This window comes from Perna viridis, chromosome 7 (assembly GCF_037379345.1).
Source record: "Perna viridis isolate PV_CMFRI_1.1 ecotype Kerala chromosome 7, ASM3737934v1, whole genome shotgun sequence".
Taxonomy (NCBI): Eukaryota; Metazoa; Mollusca; class Bivalvia; order Mytilida; family Mytilidae; genus Perna; species Perna viridis.
In genome coordinates, this window is record NC_142451.1 from 18,658,631 (window position 1) to 18,675,400 (window position 16,770).

A 16,770-nucleotide genomic window follows, 5' to 3' on the forward strand; every position below is an offset into this window, starting at 1 on the left:
AAACATTTATCTTACAAATAAATATACACTGGGGTTATGCTTCTAGGCTGAAGAGGTCCCACTAACTTTCAAAAATATTTATTGCAAATATATAAGAATGGACCTGAATAACTTTGAAAATGCTGACAGTGGTTTCTTAAAATTGGTCCTAGAAGTGAATGAAATAATGGGTATTTACACAAAAGCTTGAAAGATTTAGTTCTAAAATCAGTAATATTTAAATGTGGTAGGAAAAACACTATATGGTATGTTTTACTGTAGATTAATCATAACTTGAGAAGAATGACAAGACCATTAAACCATAGCATTAATTCAAATGCATGACCACCTTTTAAAAAAGGAATTAAAAATATATTCTAATGCCATCCTGATCTTATATTTTAAATAAAATTACAAAATTTATGAACTTTTCATTTTAAGAGTTGTATAGTTAGATCCTACGTAAGTAACAGCTGGGGTATAATTACCTGGCCAGCAGGGTAAAAAATCAAAAATACATTTGATGCTAATTATGCCTTAACATTGTTCCTTTGGGTTAAAAACAATCATAGTATATATTATGCAGATACATGTATATTGTTTTATTCAGAAAGTAAATCAATGCACTGGCATTCACTTTAAATAAAAGATTTGATGTAAAGAGGTAAACTAAAAATCATGATTATACTAACAGAAGATTAATTTGTTTTTCTATGTCAATAATATTACATTGTATTCCAAACTTAAGACTTCATATACTGATTCTAGGATATACTTTACAAAAATATCAAAAACCATTCATTAGCTTCTGACCGTGAACAAAGAAAGTGAGGTCACTTGTTAAATTAAAAAAACCATAGTATCAAATAATCTATCATTCCTGTTACACTCACTCCAGCCTGTTAATAATACAGCGAGCAAGTCAACTCTAGTAGCTCAAACTGCTGAGGCTTAAAAGCGCACATTTCGCCATGCAATGAATGATTAGACTTAAAAGTAAAAATTGCAACTACTATGATCTATATAAAACTCATCTCTGAACAAGAGTAATTATTTCTTGCATGACTGCCTTAACATCCTGTGTTAACTTTATACCACTTGCAGGATTTGCACTATTGTATGTTTTTAATTGTTCACTATATAACTGCAGTTTAGATAATAACTCTCTGGCATGAAACTTTGCATGAACTTGTAAGTTATCAATAAAATGTGAGCAAAGTTCATGAAAATTTAACACTTGTTCTGAAAGAACCATAAAATTGGTGCTGGTTTTGTTCCCAGATGCTGTTAGTGACTCCAAACAATTGTTAATTTCATTGGCAGATTGTAGGACACTTTCTTGAGTTACTTTTGGTGAGTCTGAGTCGGAATTAGGTCCCACATTCCTTTCTGGTACTGTTTCCAAGGTGTCTATCATTGACTTGGACATCAGTGAAGGTTGTGCACTTTGCACATTTTTGGGCAGCACTGGTTTATATATGATATCATCTTTACTGACATGGGGTTTATAATTAAGATCTGTTGAAGTTCTAGTAGCTTCATGTCTTTCATTGAATGATTCACGACCATTTTCATTCCGTGTGAATGGCTTGAAAGCAAACTCGGAACCACTACCAGGTTTCTGTGATTGAAACATTGCAACTTTTGACAAAACTGATTTTCCCTGTTGACCCTCATCTTGTTCCTCTGTTATAGATTCTGAGTTATTACCACTCCAAGAATTTGATACATTGACATGTTCGGATGATGGAGAATCTACTTGCATTGGGTAATCTCCTGCTGAGGCAGATCTCATTTTATGAGAAAAGGTGGGTCTAGGAGATTTATAGTCAGGATGTTTTCGAGAATCAACAATAGAATCTGGACTTCCTAAAATAGTAGAATCAGTGCTAGCAGGGCTATGGTCAATGCCTGTGAAAGATTTATGTAAAGGTTGAATTGCATGCTGGGAATGTGCCATGTCACGAGACATATTATCATCCCTTTGGTTGTCTGCATCTGAGCGTGGTTCAAACATACGTGACATTCTAGGACTAGGTTTTGGTTTTTGATCTGGAAATGCCCTTTGCCCTAAATCACTATTGCTATGAGCTAAGTCTACTTTCTGTCTTGGCAACCCAGAACTACTGTATGGGTTTTGATTTTCAACCAAGCCATGCTGTGATTGTGATTTCACAAAACTGGAAGGTTTTATATTAGGCTCTGGTTTGATAGCAGGATCACTGTGTTCTCGTTGGCTTTGTGATACTAGTCTATCAACACCATTACCAGCCCCAGTACTGTCTGGCATTATGTTAGGACAAGACGCCACACTGGCAGTATCAGTTCCTGAATCTTGATCATCAACATGCGGTAGTTCTGGAATTTGATTCCTTTCCACTTCACTTTCCATAGACGCAAGATAAGCCTCTATCCTACGACCTTTTGGAATAGTCCCATACCGACTTATAGCTTTAGTAACATTGTTTACATCTAACCGTCCTATCATTACATTGCTTTCAGCATCACGTGTTTGCTCAGCCCTTCCAGAAGATTGTCTACGTATCCTTGCCTGCTGTGGCAATGGTAATGCTTTCTTAGGATAAAATTTCCCTTTATAATTAGTTACCATGTCTTTGGATTCATCAGTATTGGTTTCTTTAGGAACTCGATGACTATTATCACTATCAATACTATATTGTCTCTGATAGGGTAAATTAAAACTACGGCCACTACTTCTCTCCTTTGAGTGTTCAAAAGACGAGGATTTGAGAGCACTTTCACTATTAATCATGTATTTAGATTTGTCTATAGGAGCACGCTTTAAACTTTCAGTACTACTTTGAGAAATCCCACTATCCTCCATTTTCACATCCTTCCCATCCCGTTGGTAAGTTTTTGGCGAACCCAGCTCTAATCTTTTTGATGGCTGTAAAGACATTGTCAACCCAACATCACTTACAGTTTCATGGTGCTCATTGTCCTCATAATTTTCAGTCAAAGTTGAGCTTTCAATCTTAGCTTTCTGTAATTTCATTTTAGCTTTCAATTCATTTTCCATGTCCTTCTGACTTTCTAATGGATCTTTACATGAAGTAGTCCGTCTGGGAGGAGCTGGAGCAGGTCCCCCCTTTTTACGTGCAGCAGCTGCAGCTGCTGCAGATTTACTACCAACCACAGACTTAGAAACCTGTCTCAATATCAGATCAGCAGCTTCCTCCTTAGAAGGGAGCACCCTTCTAGTGGCTGGTGGGGTAGGTCCTACAAATATATGAATTAATAAATAATATGTTACTTTTAAGGAAGAGAATATTTTTTAGAGGGTAATTTTTATTATGTTAGTATTGCACAGCATTTCTTGTTCACTTTTCTCTTTCTCTGTCTTTAACCTATTATTGCTTTTATTTGCTGACATATATACATAATGAATTATTTAAGCAGTAATTCTAAGACAAGCTACACAGGCAAATGAGCCACACATGAGAATCATATGGTTTGCATCATATGATTATCATATAAATCGAGCATCATATGATTATCGCATGATTATCATAGGATAATGATATGTTTTTATGCCAAAATTACCATATGGGAATCATATGATAATCATATGACTATCATATGTGCAATACCATATGATTGTCATATGTTCAATACCATATGATTGTCATATGATTACCATATGATTATCATATGTGGCACATTTGGCTGTGTATGATAGTATATGTTTATAGCTTCTTTGGTTTTACTCAACGCTTGATTTGTCAATCATATATTCCTCTGCCAAAAAACCACCATTTAAAAGACAAATACGATATATAATCAAAAATAACTATGCCATATTTTATCAAACAGACCGACTAAATATTACACAAAATATTTCTGTCTCCCATTTAAAGAGTATTTGAAGTCCTATAACTCACAAATGAAAAATCTCGGAACAATTAAAAAAAGAAAGGAATGTCCTTCACTGAAGATAAAATATAGAACATAAATTGTTTATCTCTCTAATGGCTTTAAAATTATTAAACATGTGGATAGGCTGGCAGCAGTACTCTTTTTGTCAATTAAAAGGATATTCAGATTTTACTAAATACAAGGCAATAAATAGTAAATATTTCACTAATCAGGCATATACAGAATTTAGTATAAAATTAGCACTATATCATTATCATTAAAAATGTTTTGTTCAAGCATATTTCCACAAAACATAGCCATTTGACAAACTGAGAAAAATTTAATCTTAACTTTCAGTTAGTAAATTCCCTCATATTTCTGAATCACCTCAGTGGTTTCTTATAAGCATGCCCTCCCTCCACTAGTGTGGGAGGTAGTAGATTTGGTTCATGGCTGAGTCATACCAAAGATTTTAAAATTAGTAGCCACTGTTTGTGATAAGGATGTGGCATAGAAGATAAAGTGTAACGACTGCTTTGCTCCGATTCAGAAAAATGTGTTTAGTGAAGTGATATGCCTACTTGCAGGCTGTTACTTCTGTAAGCTAGCAAATTAAAAATTTGGCTCCAAGTGTCGGCCTGGCACAAAGCAGGGTCTGCCATCAATTTAACATTTCATTCTGAAATGCAAGAAATATAAGCCATAGGATGCTTAACTGCCATCAATCAATTAATCATCTTTCTCTAATTTATTTGTGATTATAGACTGTATACCTGCACTTATCCTACCATCCCCAAGCTCAGGACTGTCAAGTCCTACTAAATTAGCACCAGATCTGTTCTTCTTAGGAGGTAATAAACCTTGCAGTTTCTTTGGATCCAATTCTTTCTCAATTTCTACCAAGAGATTAGGATATCACAACTATCAGAAAAATAAAAACCAACTTTTCCTTCTCTGATAGAAAGTACGCAGAAATAATTTGAGAAAGAAATAGATCAAACTGAAAATATGCACAAGGTCATTTAACTACTTGTTCACTAAACTATCATTATCAGGCATTATCAGTTAATCAATAATTTTACAAGAATTTCAGCCTATAATCATTAAAAAAATATATATCAATTTATATTACTTCAAGCAAACGTTTACTTAATCTATTAAAATATGTTTGTTTTTATTTTCCAGCCATAAGACTTAAACTTGAGTAACTGATCAGTGTTCTAGGGTTCTAGGGGGGTCGAATCTTAGAACAATGATTGATGTAAGATATATATTATGCATCTGATCACTACAAAATAGAGTTACTAATGAAGAAGCAAGGTTTTTTTTAACTTCTCTTTTTCACAAAAAGTGAAAAAAAAAGGAAAATATCTTTCTTTGGTGACATTTTTTTTACACAGACTACTATGAAAGCAGTTGTTTTTTTATTGGTTTAAAATTTTTGTGGATAAATTTCATAATAAACAAAAGACAATACTTATTTACCATCACTAATGCTGGATTTATCAAACATGTGTTCTAAATTATTATGAATTTCTTTAAATGTTGGTCTGTCTTTTGGATCCCATTGCCAACCTGCAAAAAATGTATATAATAGTAAGGCTAAAATATCATTAAACATTTATTTTGGATACTTAAATCTGTAATTTGACGGTCACAAATTAAATTTACTGGTGTCACATCAGAAGAGCCAGTACAAAGTAAGTTAATATCATCAAATTAAGTGTAATTAGTATAAGAGTAATCAAGGGAACCAATGTTATAGTGGTAATCAAAAGAATGAAAAACAGACATACACAACAAAGAACATAAAGTAACTAAAATCATACATACAAAGTAACAAAAGTAAATGAGCAACTCGGACTCCACTAAAAACTGGGAGCATGGACCAGGTGCACTGGTAGGGTAAGCATCCTCTGCTTTTCTAGAAACACCCGCCGAGTTGCTCATAAAAAGTCAAGTCCGGGGTAGACAAACGAGGAAAGGAAAACTATGACCCATTGAATAAATCAGTTTTCATGGTGCTTACGGATACACCATAATGATCCATGAGTTCATGATGACGACCATAAAACTTTTGCAGTGATGACCTCAATCTTATAGCAACATAACCCTGTTCCAGAAGCCTATTAGAGTTATAAATCAGTTATCACAGTTCTTATGCAACTGTCAGATATACTGTAAACATATTTTAAAAATTTGAAAGTTACTGATTTTTCCATGATTCTGTCAAGTGAACATATTTCTTTGGAATAAATTTTTCGCAATTTCCAAAAAAAAGATAAGCATTGAATAGTGTTATAATTCAATTTCACAGGTACTATCTTTTGCACTTTTCGCAAAACAGCAGAAATGAGTAAACCATTGAAATTAATACCTTTACAATAAATGTCACAATAGCAATATTAATAGGATAATTAATTGGAAAGAGTGAATAACCAAAATATTATCACGAGTGCTGAAGAATGCCTAGATTTAACAAGTGTGCGAAACTTGTTCTTGGCATGAGTGTTTGTTTATCCTATTTATTATATAGATTCGTTCCATTTTTCTTGCTGTTTTCAACAAAAATTAAAAATTTTCTGAATGGCGAATTGATATTCGTGTTGTGACATTTTGTGAAAGTGCGAGAGTGAAATTACCGAATTTATTTCACAGTGTGAATTATCAAAAAAAATTACATTGGAGCAGTCGGTAAATTACTGCTATCTATATAATAAAAAATCTTAAATCTGTACATGGATATTGAATATTAGGGTGGTCAATCATGGAACTGTTTATCCAGAAATTGACATCATCAGCTAATAAAAGTTAATGTAATTACAAATGTTGCAACAGGAATTATTAATCAACAGTTGTGTACTGTTAACTATTAATTCTTTGCAGATCCTGTTAAGTAAATATATTTATAGGTAATCTTTTTCATGAATATCTATGCAACATTAAAAAAAATTAAAATAAGTATACTGCGACCATTAATGTTTAGTGTGCCTCCTTTATATTTATCTTCACACAAAGTTATAGCAAATTTCCCAACACTAAATCATTCTTTAAGTAGAAGAGGGGAAAATAAAATGAATTCTCATAACAATAAAATGCTTCTCAGATTGCAGCTAGATATGCCCACAGAAGTTATAAATTAGGTCAAAAACTCATAAAAGTCAGAAATTCATCACAACTTAAGCAATTAACTATTTTCCAATATTTCTGAATAATGGGTGCAACCACTACTGAGTTCATTTCCGAAAACTTAAATCTCCTCCATCTTTTTTTTAAAGAATTAAGTCCAATAAATCTAAATCATAAAATTGTAATTTACAAAAATTGAAAGGAAGCTAACATCACTATAAATAAACAATTCACCAAAGTTTCTTTGACACTGCACAAGAGTTATTGAGAAATAGTCCAAAAACATAAAATCATTACATTTTTGTACAAATAAAGTCCCATAACTCAAGAACAAAAAAGCAGTAATTTATAAAAATCGAAAGGGAGCTCACATCTGACAGCAGAAAGAAACTATTCACCAAAATTTCACAAAAAATATTGTTTTTATTATTGTGTGTAGTGAACAACAAACAGAAGGACACCAGTATACTATGTTATTACCTAATTATAAGGTTTTATCTTGTTTATTAAATATACACATATATTCTGGACAAATATTCTGGACTATTGCATCCAACCCATTTAATAACTGTAATTCAAATTGTTCTCATAAATATTTTTTTTCAATTATAACTATGAACCTTTTACCAATAACACTTGATTATTAAGTAGCACTCCAGCTAAGAATCATGCAAAATGTGATACATAGTTGGAAAGCCTACATATTTTTATTTTTGATATTTTATTTAAAATGCTTTAGTAAACAAAAATTAACATTTGGTTTTTCATGTAACCCGTGCTCATAGGAGATAAAAATTATATAGAATGCTCTGTAGATTTCAAAATTAAGGGAGATAACTCTGTAAATGACACTCAAATACAATAGAATCTACTGGATTTTCAATGTGGATTATCTCCTAAGAGCAGGCAGGTTTGAATGAATAATTACACATTTCATAATATTCACCCATAAAACAATTTAATTACAAAAATAAAAATATGTAGCCTTTTTTGGGGTGTATCACAATTTTCAGATTTTACATGATTCTTACAAAGACAGCTACTTAAGTATTTCCTGTATTGTTTAATCAGGAATAGCACACTTGTATGGTAAATATCACATTTCCTGATATAGTTTACAGACAGGAATGGCATTCTTGTAAAATAGTAGATATTTAAATGCTTACATTTCATCATTAGCTCATAAACACTAGCTGGACAACCAGCTGGTCTATCCATCCTGTAACCCCTCTCTAATAAATGGTACACCTCAGTTAATTCCACACCAGGATAGGGAGACATTCCAAAGGTTGCCAACTCCCACAACAACACTCCAAATGCTGAAATATAAAGATGCCTTTCTTTTGAAGATCTAGGATTCACAAGAATGGGAAGATTGGTCTTATTCAATGTGTGAGGAGCACCAACAAAGAAGTGATTAAAATGATTCACAGATTCTGTCAAGAGAATATATTCAGGGGTTCTCTTTTTCAGACTTATCTGTACAACTTGGAAAAAGTAAAAATAAGTACACTTATATGACCACAGGAAACAAACCCTGAAGAGTTGAGCCAACTATAAACACAACATTCAAACTTGATACAGTTCTTAACTTGGACTGTGATAATAAGTGGAAGATTCCAATCAGAATGAAAGTAATAAGAACTTCAAATTTGAAATTAGACATTAACCTTATAAATATATAGGCTACACAGGAAAATTGCAGCATATGTTTATCATGTTTTGAAAACAAATGAGACACATATTTCTCATATGTTCAGGACAACTATGAAAAACATATGTTCAGGACTAACAAATTCATTCATGAAAAAGTAAATAGAAATTCCATTACTCTTGAAATCAGTGATATGTTTGTATCATATTCAATTTTAAAACATATGAAAACATGTTTCAATTTTGTCTATGTATACAGGAATCTCAATGTCAATTTTCTATGTATACAGGAATCCCAATGTCAATTTTCTATGTATACAGGAATCCCAATGTCAATTTTCTCTATGTATACAGGAATCCCAATGTCAATTTTCTATGTATACAGGAATCCCAATGTCAATTTTCTATGTATACAGGAATCCAAATGTCAATTTCTCTATGTATACAGGAATCCCAATGTCAATTTTCTATGTATACAGGAATCCCAATGTCAATTTTCTTGCTTGCTCAGTTTTAAAAAGCTCGAATTTAATTCTTCATGAATATTCAGGTGAAGAAATTCTAACATCATTGCAAGCAATGGCAACATATCTAACTTTCTTGAAATGTGCAAAAATCAGAAGAACAAAAGCTATAAATGCCACATAAACCAAACCCTAAAAAAATCTTCTTGGAACATATACATCAATTGTACAAGGCCATCAAAATAATGTATACCCACCCCAAACATCAGACCTTGTGGAGAATCTATTAAATGCCAGTCCTTCAGGAGCCGTCCACTTAATGGGGAATTTGGCTCCAATGTGAGCTGTGTATGTGTCATCCTTCATCAACCTTGCTAAACCAAAATCTGCCACTTTGACTAGATGATTATCACCAACTAAACAGTTCCTAGCAGCTAAATCTCTGCAAAGATAAGATTCAGTTTTAACAGCCCTGATCTTATAAGGTCAACAAAGAGGAAATAGACTAAAACAAAGGTAAAGCCAGCACTCCACATTATTGTAGAACTGTCCAATTTTGGTCTTGTAATCTGATGCTTTGTAACATTTATCACTTTAAAAAATTGTCAAGCATCTGTAAATCTATATATCTAGAAATAGCTCATGCCAAGGCCTTCAGAATGCAGTAAAAATTTTCTGGAAAAATTTTACCCACAATAAATAGGTTTACCATAGAAAGCATGAAAAATATGCAAAAATTTGCAAAAAAGTTGATAAAATCAGGTTTAAAAATATCAAATTTCCCGCAAAATATCTTAAAATTTTTATTTCATGCCCTGAAACTGTCAAAACCTTTTCCCTGGAAAACCCCTTCCTCATATGGGCATCGCCGGTTAGATTTTTAGCAATTTCACTTTGTAATCCACTTATCAAATTTAGCATGGCTTGCTTTCACTTTCACAATGAAGTGGAATGTCATTGAAAAAAAGCCCCTTCAACATTGAAAATATATGAAACATTGCAAAATACTTTTAAAAGTCCCCTTTTTCAGAAAATGTTTTATCAACAACAGATTCTTCATTTTTAATCACTATAGCAACCATCAGTTTCCATTAATGTCATTTATCATCCATAGTCAAAAGTGCAAAACTAAACTAAACTGCGGAGTGCTGGCAAATGTAGAGCAAAAATGAAAGTATGCTCACTAATTGTCCTGTCTGTTGAAGCCCCCTTTATGTTTATTAGAATAAGTTGAGTTTGAAAGGTGCAATAATTCACTGTACAATCACCTGTGAACTTGCTATTTACTTGTGCCATGGATTTGGTCAATGCATAAGTAAATCACATTATACCAATTGCTTTCTGAAACAGCATTCAACCGATAAAAAGGCAATGTAAGCTTCAAAATTCAAAAATGACTTTGGTAACGAACTTTTTACTTCAATCAAATACATAGGTTTGGCAACACAAGAAAATACTTTACCTATGAATAAAGGACCTAGCTTCAAGATAGGCCATTCCAGACGCAATCTGTGTGGCCATGTACATCAGTACTGTTGCCCCAATATCTTCTTTGTTTGAGCTTCTCATGTAATCTAGTAAGTTTCCCTGAGGCATGAATTCCGTCACAATATAAAATGGAGGCTCTCTTGTACAAACACCTGCGAGTTAAAACAATTATAACATCAAATCTGAGTTTAAAGCATAATAAATTCTACAACAACTGAAGTTTACAGGTATGTTGAGTTGCTGCTCAGTTTTAAAAAGCTCTTAACTCAATCTTCGAGAATTATCAGGTGAAGAAATTCTTACGTCTTTGCTGGCAACCTAAGTAATTTTGAAATGATTGATTGATTGATTGTTGGAGTTTAACGTCCAAGAAGCAATATTTCAGCTATATTCAGACAATGATTTTGAATTTTGAAATGAGAACTGACAGCAATTAAAATCCACGCTACTTGCTTTTTCAAAACCTTTTTATGCAAGGACAATCAAAATTTCAAAACAGATATAATGGATCTTATATTGAATCATTCATATAAATTGTTTTTTTAAGAGTATAAAATCAAATACTAAGATAGTTGCATATTAGGGACATTACAGAATGAAATTGGACGGGGAGTGGCTTTCTTAAAGTAAAGCCATCAAATTAAAAAAGTGAATTTTCATGAATTCTTTGAGAAGGAAAGCAATAGTTCTAGTTCTAAGGGCATGATTTCAGCAAAAAATAGAAAAACGATACACCGTAATTTTGGAAATTATTTTATACATTAATTATAGCAGTTTTGATATTTTTGCCAAAAATGGGATATAATTTTTACAGTTATGTGAAAATCCAAATAATAATGTTAAACAATGCATAATGCAAGTTTGTGTAATAGCAAATATAAGTGACCTGCATTTTTCACAATAACAAAATCATCAGAATAGTTTCTGAAAGTAAACTAACAGAACCGATTTCTATTTACCGACCATGCATGCTATTTTTATTATTTTACCAAAAAACATATGTTGCCTACAGACCTTGTGACACATTTCATACTGGAACATCCTTAAGTCTCACAAATAATTTTTGATACTACAAATCAATCTCAAGTTATGGTTCTCCCAATCAAGGAAATCCAACCTTACCAAGTAACTGGACTAGATTTGGATGCTTCATTTCTTTCATAATGGCTGCCTCTTCCAGAAAATCTTTTAATGCCATAGTGTCTTCCTGCAGAATAAATCAAAATTTTTATTTATAGTTGAATGAAGAAAGTTGAACTTGCAGGCACACCATAAACCTGGTAGACAATAATGGGCAACAGGTAAATTTGGGAAAAGTCATGATAAATTGTTGAGCAAAGAGCACGACATAAATCCATAAACATCAGGTGAAAAAAGAAAGGATTTATGAAGATTAAGACTTTTTCAAATGCATTTTTTAATGATATATAATAGGATTAAATTCTTCTATATATAACTGGTGCTTAAAACATCCCAAAGTGACAATTTCTTAGTACAACTCGAAACTAAAAAAAGGATCAAGAGGATTGAAGAAAATTAGTGTGTTGTGATTGATTTCATCCTCGTGTCTATGATAAAGCATAACCTGATGTCAAGCAATACAGATATAAGGAGAGATATGTGTTGAAATATGGGTGTTGACAAATAAAGAGAATGGCTATAATGATGTAAAATATCACTGCATTGTTAGTACTTAATACAAACTTTGTAACATTTATGTGATTCATGACATGACATCAGTGAGAATAAAGCATGTTATATTTAACAAAGATGGTGTTCACTTATAAAACTAATTTGCATGTTAACAATATTTCCTTTCAAAGTATAAAATCAGAGAGTTTTCATTTGAACTTATGTAGTGAATGTGACCCACCTGGCAAGTGCAAGTCAAAGTTCAATATATTCTGAAATGATGACACATGTTAATGATGCTTATCAAGTACTTGAAAATCCTGTCACACTATACACTAAAATCTATCATTCCAAGTTCCACACATAACCTTTGTTTGTCCTTCATTTCAATTCAATTGTGAATGAAGTAGAATTGAATTAGTTAAAGAGTTTGAAAACAGATGCACATGTTTGTTCCTATTGGCCACTTTGCCCTTTACACTTAATAAAGTTATGATACAAGCTATTTCAAATAGCAACATCTGTGATGTAAAACTCTCAGTTAAGGTACTTGGTCATTGTAAAAATTACCTGGTAGTTTAAAAAATGATGTCAGAAGTTCAGTAATTTGTCATATGTGTTTTGTCAGGTATATTTTTTTAATTAGGAATTTTTTGGGGGGAATCTTTCGCATGCACATTATACCCTTTCTTATATTTTATTTCACAGGAAATCAAACTATTAGTCTGCAAATAAAATCACTTTGCCCCATCTATATACAGCCACATAAAAAATTTGAAATCAATCTGTTGACAGTCCAGAAAATTGAAACCAACTTAAAACAAACTGGAGGACCAGGATATTCCAATATTGAGTAGGGTATTCCCAGCAAGTATTTCTACTACCCACCTTCAGAGTTTTCACAGCTACAGTTTTATTGTACCTCTTCCAAATAGCTTCATACACATCACCATATTGACCACCACCTTCAAAAAAGAGTAAAATACTATCTAAAATAATACCTCACCAATCAATAACCTAAAAACTCTAAGAATCTAAATATAATCTTCTGTAAATATCCTATTGCCTATCAAATTTTAATTGTATATTAACTCCTCTTTACTTAAATTAAGTCAATAGACTGTTTACTTTTTGTGTAACCCAGTCCTGCTTAACATTAATTATACCAATCATCAATTTACAATACACCATAACCAATTATTGAGTAAACACCTGAAGTAAATGTGGTAAATCTACTGTCAGTAAGAGGCTGTACTTAACAAAATAAGTTCTGTTAGTAAACCAAGTTGATTTTGTTCATACAACATCCCTAAAATTACTAAAATGGTTAAAATCATTTAACACCTAATGCAAGGACTACAAAACGACTAATTAAAGTTTACAATTTTTTTTCTATTAATAATAAATCCTGCAATTTACTCAGTACCAACTTTGTCCATGATGTATTCAAAATCTATTTTTGGATGCTGATGCAATGTTTTACCTAGCCTATGTTTCATGGCTATTTCAGTTCTTTCTATTTCCCATCTGTCTGGCTCTGGACTGAGACCAAAAACAGTTGGTTTCTGACTCTTAGGTGCTGGATACAGTAACGTAGTGACTAGCCCATCTGAGTGTATGGAATGATGATGGACCAGCTCTGCAAGGGTGTTGAAACGATGCTCAGCTGTTACATAGACCTATAACAGGTAAAAAGCTTCTATGAAAGTGAGTAGATATGACTCAATGACATAACTTATAAAACTTAAAGTGATAAGCTTAAATACTGAATGAAAACAAAATTGTATGACTTTTAACTGTCTTTATATGTTTATTACTTGTACTTTGGCATTTGATAAGCACCTGCACCTGCAAGACAATGGCAGTTTGTACTTACGTCAAATTAATACAATCATAGGCAACAAATTCTGTTACAGGGGAACAAAAAATTATTCCATTTGTATCATACTATGCATAGTTCATTTATTTAACAGCAGCTTTATAACTCTCAAAAAAAATTTCAGATGTGTTGGAAATTAATAGCTCTTGACTCACCTTGCCATCTGAATCTTCAGTTATTCTGTAATGATAGACTCGACCTTCGAACCTAACAGATATTGATCTTTGACCTGGAGCACTTTCACTTTCTCTGACAAGGAAGCTACCATTGATGCCACTACTAAGTAGATATTCTGAGGCATTTCTTGAGATCTGTCCATGGTACCAGGAGAATTTATCAAGGCTGTTGACTGGGGCAATGTAGTTGCTAGGCACCCAACCAAGGTCACCTGCCTTGTTTTTGACCTCACACCATTCCCCTCCTTTGTTGTAACCAAGAATCGTAACTTGTTCACCTTCAAATCATGATAAATATATCAATTAAATGAAAGTATTCTGCAATGCTTTCATATTTTAACCGAGATATTACTCAGTGGGTTCCCATATTTCGCTACTTATTACATATAATTTTTCCAGGTTTCAATACCTCAAACTTTAAAATATTCTGGTTCTGACTTCCAAGGTTTGTTTGCATTTTGATAAACTCTTCAATAATGATTTATATAGCAATCACTGAGATTACAATGCAAACAATTTCCATCTAATGCAGCAATGTTAAAGTGATGTTTCTAAAGTTAATTGTTCTCCTTCTTTATCTTTATTTTTACACAAAACACAATGCACAACTATGTCAATGACCATTAAATAATAGTCAACATTGATTGTTATCAATTTTCTTCCTGGTACATTGTTATACAATTTCCAAGTTTTGACATTTCAATGCTCAATGAACATGAATTGAATAGCTCTGATTAATAATAGCATGTACATGTACTTTTAATAATACATGTAGTTAAACATATAGAGTGACATGCTATTTGAAATTACACTGACACAACTTTTTCTTGGTTATCTCACAGATCAGGTTTTTTTTTATTTGTTTTACCTACATGTACATGCTCTTATATTTTTATATGTGAACAAAAATTATACCTTTAAACAGACATGAAACTAGGTCAACATAGTCCTAATCATTTGATTAACAACTAAAAAACAAACACTGTTTTTGTGTTACATATTTCAACAACATGTCTACAAGTCCATGTCTCTTCCATGTCAAAAGTTAATGGAAGCCTTTTACAAATAACATGTTAATTTTTTTTTTATATTTATTCGCCTTACTTTGTTACCATAAAATTTGTAAAACTTTTTTTCTATATTCATTTGTTTTTACCATGTCTGTAAGGTATTTTTTTCCGACATAGTCAGTATTGAGTTTGCTTTGACATCACATGATACTTACGATGCTTAATTATGGCAACCTAACCGATCGAGCTTACAACCTTGCATTTACTTAGACAAGTGATTGCAACCCTGAAATTCAAGCCTCTATTTGGGGCACTGGTGTCCAGAATATTACAAAACAAAACACAGTGTTCAAACAGTTCACCAAATATATTTAGAATGAACAAAGAGAGAAAATGCGCAGGTATTTTTTTCAAAGACAGTACTTGTTTATAAGTACATATTATCCTGGGTTTCAATTTTCATGGTTCTATTTAATTGTTTTTGGGTGTTAGAAATGTACCATTTAATTTACAACTGAATTTAATTGTTTCATTCAATATCTAACCCATGAATGCGTTTATCTATTAACTTAAATACCTTTAACGATACTGAGTTGGTTTTCTCCACCAGATTGGAAATCGTAGAGGGCAACAAACAGATTGGGGTCATCTTCTCCTTGATTGGCTAGAAGATTTTCTTTTGACATCCATTTTGTGTCCAGCACACCTAAGGGGGCATCTGGCAGTGGGCGAGTCTGCAGCAAGGAATCTACAATGAAAATACTGTAGAATATAATATACAGTAAATGGTGCTATTTAATGTACTTCATCATAGCATCCAACACATAAGCAGTAATTTGTAAGCAGAATGGCAATGTCTACTGTCTTACCAATAAAACTAAGAACATGCTTTACCTCTCAGTTGTGAATAGTTTGACTGACTTCCACCCTAATAAGATGAAAGATGCAGGAACAACAATTATTTAGTTTTTTTAAATTTCTCTCCCTTGGAAGAAGTATTCAACATAACTGGTATACATAATCAATAATGCAATCATATATATAACCTAAAAAAACATGTCTTGTTACAGTACACGTAAATACATGTACCTAAATTCTGTTCACTACAGAACTGACACATGTAGCTGCTATCCACATGTATTTATGGTTGGTACATGTATAAACAACAATATAGGAAGGAGTGGTACAAGATCAATGTTCTGTGATTTTTTAAGTATGTTGGTGATTGTGTTCTGGGATGAGTAGATACACCATCCATTATCCCTTTATCTCAAATAACAGGATATTGAACAGCTGTGATATAAACTTTCTGCGCCCCTTTCATCAATCACATTTAAAAAGAAGTGTTAGAGAATCTTCCTATATGTACATGCTACACCTTGGAGAAATTATTTTGATAAAGTTCATGTTCATAATGCATTGTATGCCCCTGTTTACCTTTACACTACATGCGTAGTAAGTAAACCCACAAGGACATGATCAAA

The 16,770-nt window shown here is 32.5% G+C and overlaps 1 protein-coding gene and 2 non-coding genes across 3 annotated transcripts in view; all 3 read right to left on the minus strand.

Moving 5' to 3' along the window:
* Positions 1–385: 385 nt before the first annotated feature.
* The window catches only part of LOC148611654 (uncharacterized), a 28,453-nt gene continuing 12,068 nt past the window's right edge, over positions 386–16,770 (minus strand). The window contains exons 2-12 of the mRNA XM_088592422.1: positions 15,864–16,034; positions 14,256–14,554; positions 13,705–13,900; positions 13,110–13,186; positions 11,712–11,796; positions 10,564–10,741; positions 9,359–9,543; positions 8,151–8,303; positions 5,341–5,430; positions 4,629–4,751; positions 386–3,219 (exon numbers count right to left, since the gene is read on the minus strand). Of these exons, the coding sequence (XP_088448548.1) occupies positions 1,010–3,219; positions 4,629–4,751; positions 5,341–5,430; positions 8,151–8,303; positions 9,359–9,543; positions 10,564–10,741; positions 11,712–11,796; positions 13,110–13,186; positions 13,705–13,900; positions 14,256–14,554; positions 15,864–16,034 (3,767 nt within the window). The 3' untranslated portion in view covers positions 386–1,009. The remainder of the gene's footprint in view (positions 3,220–4,628; positions 4,752–5,340; positions 5,431–8,150; positions 8,304–9,358; positions 9,544–10,563; positions 10,742–11,711; positions 11,797–13,109; positions 13,187–13,704; positions 13,901–14,255; positions 14,555–15,863; positions 16,035–16,770) is intronic.
* LOC148611655 (small nucleolar RNA SNORD36) lies at positions 9,140–9,213 on the minus strand. Its single transcript, XR_015924626.1, has one exon. It is a non-coding gene; the product is annotated as a small nucleolar RNA SNORD36 (small nucleolar RNA).
* Positions 10,829–10,902, minus strand: LOC148611656 (small nucleolar RNA SNORD36). Its single transcript, XR_015924644.1, has one exon. It is a non-coding gene; the product is annotated as a small nucleolar RNA SNORD36 (small nucleolar RNA).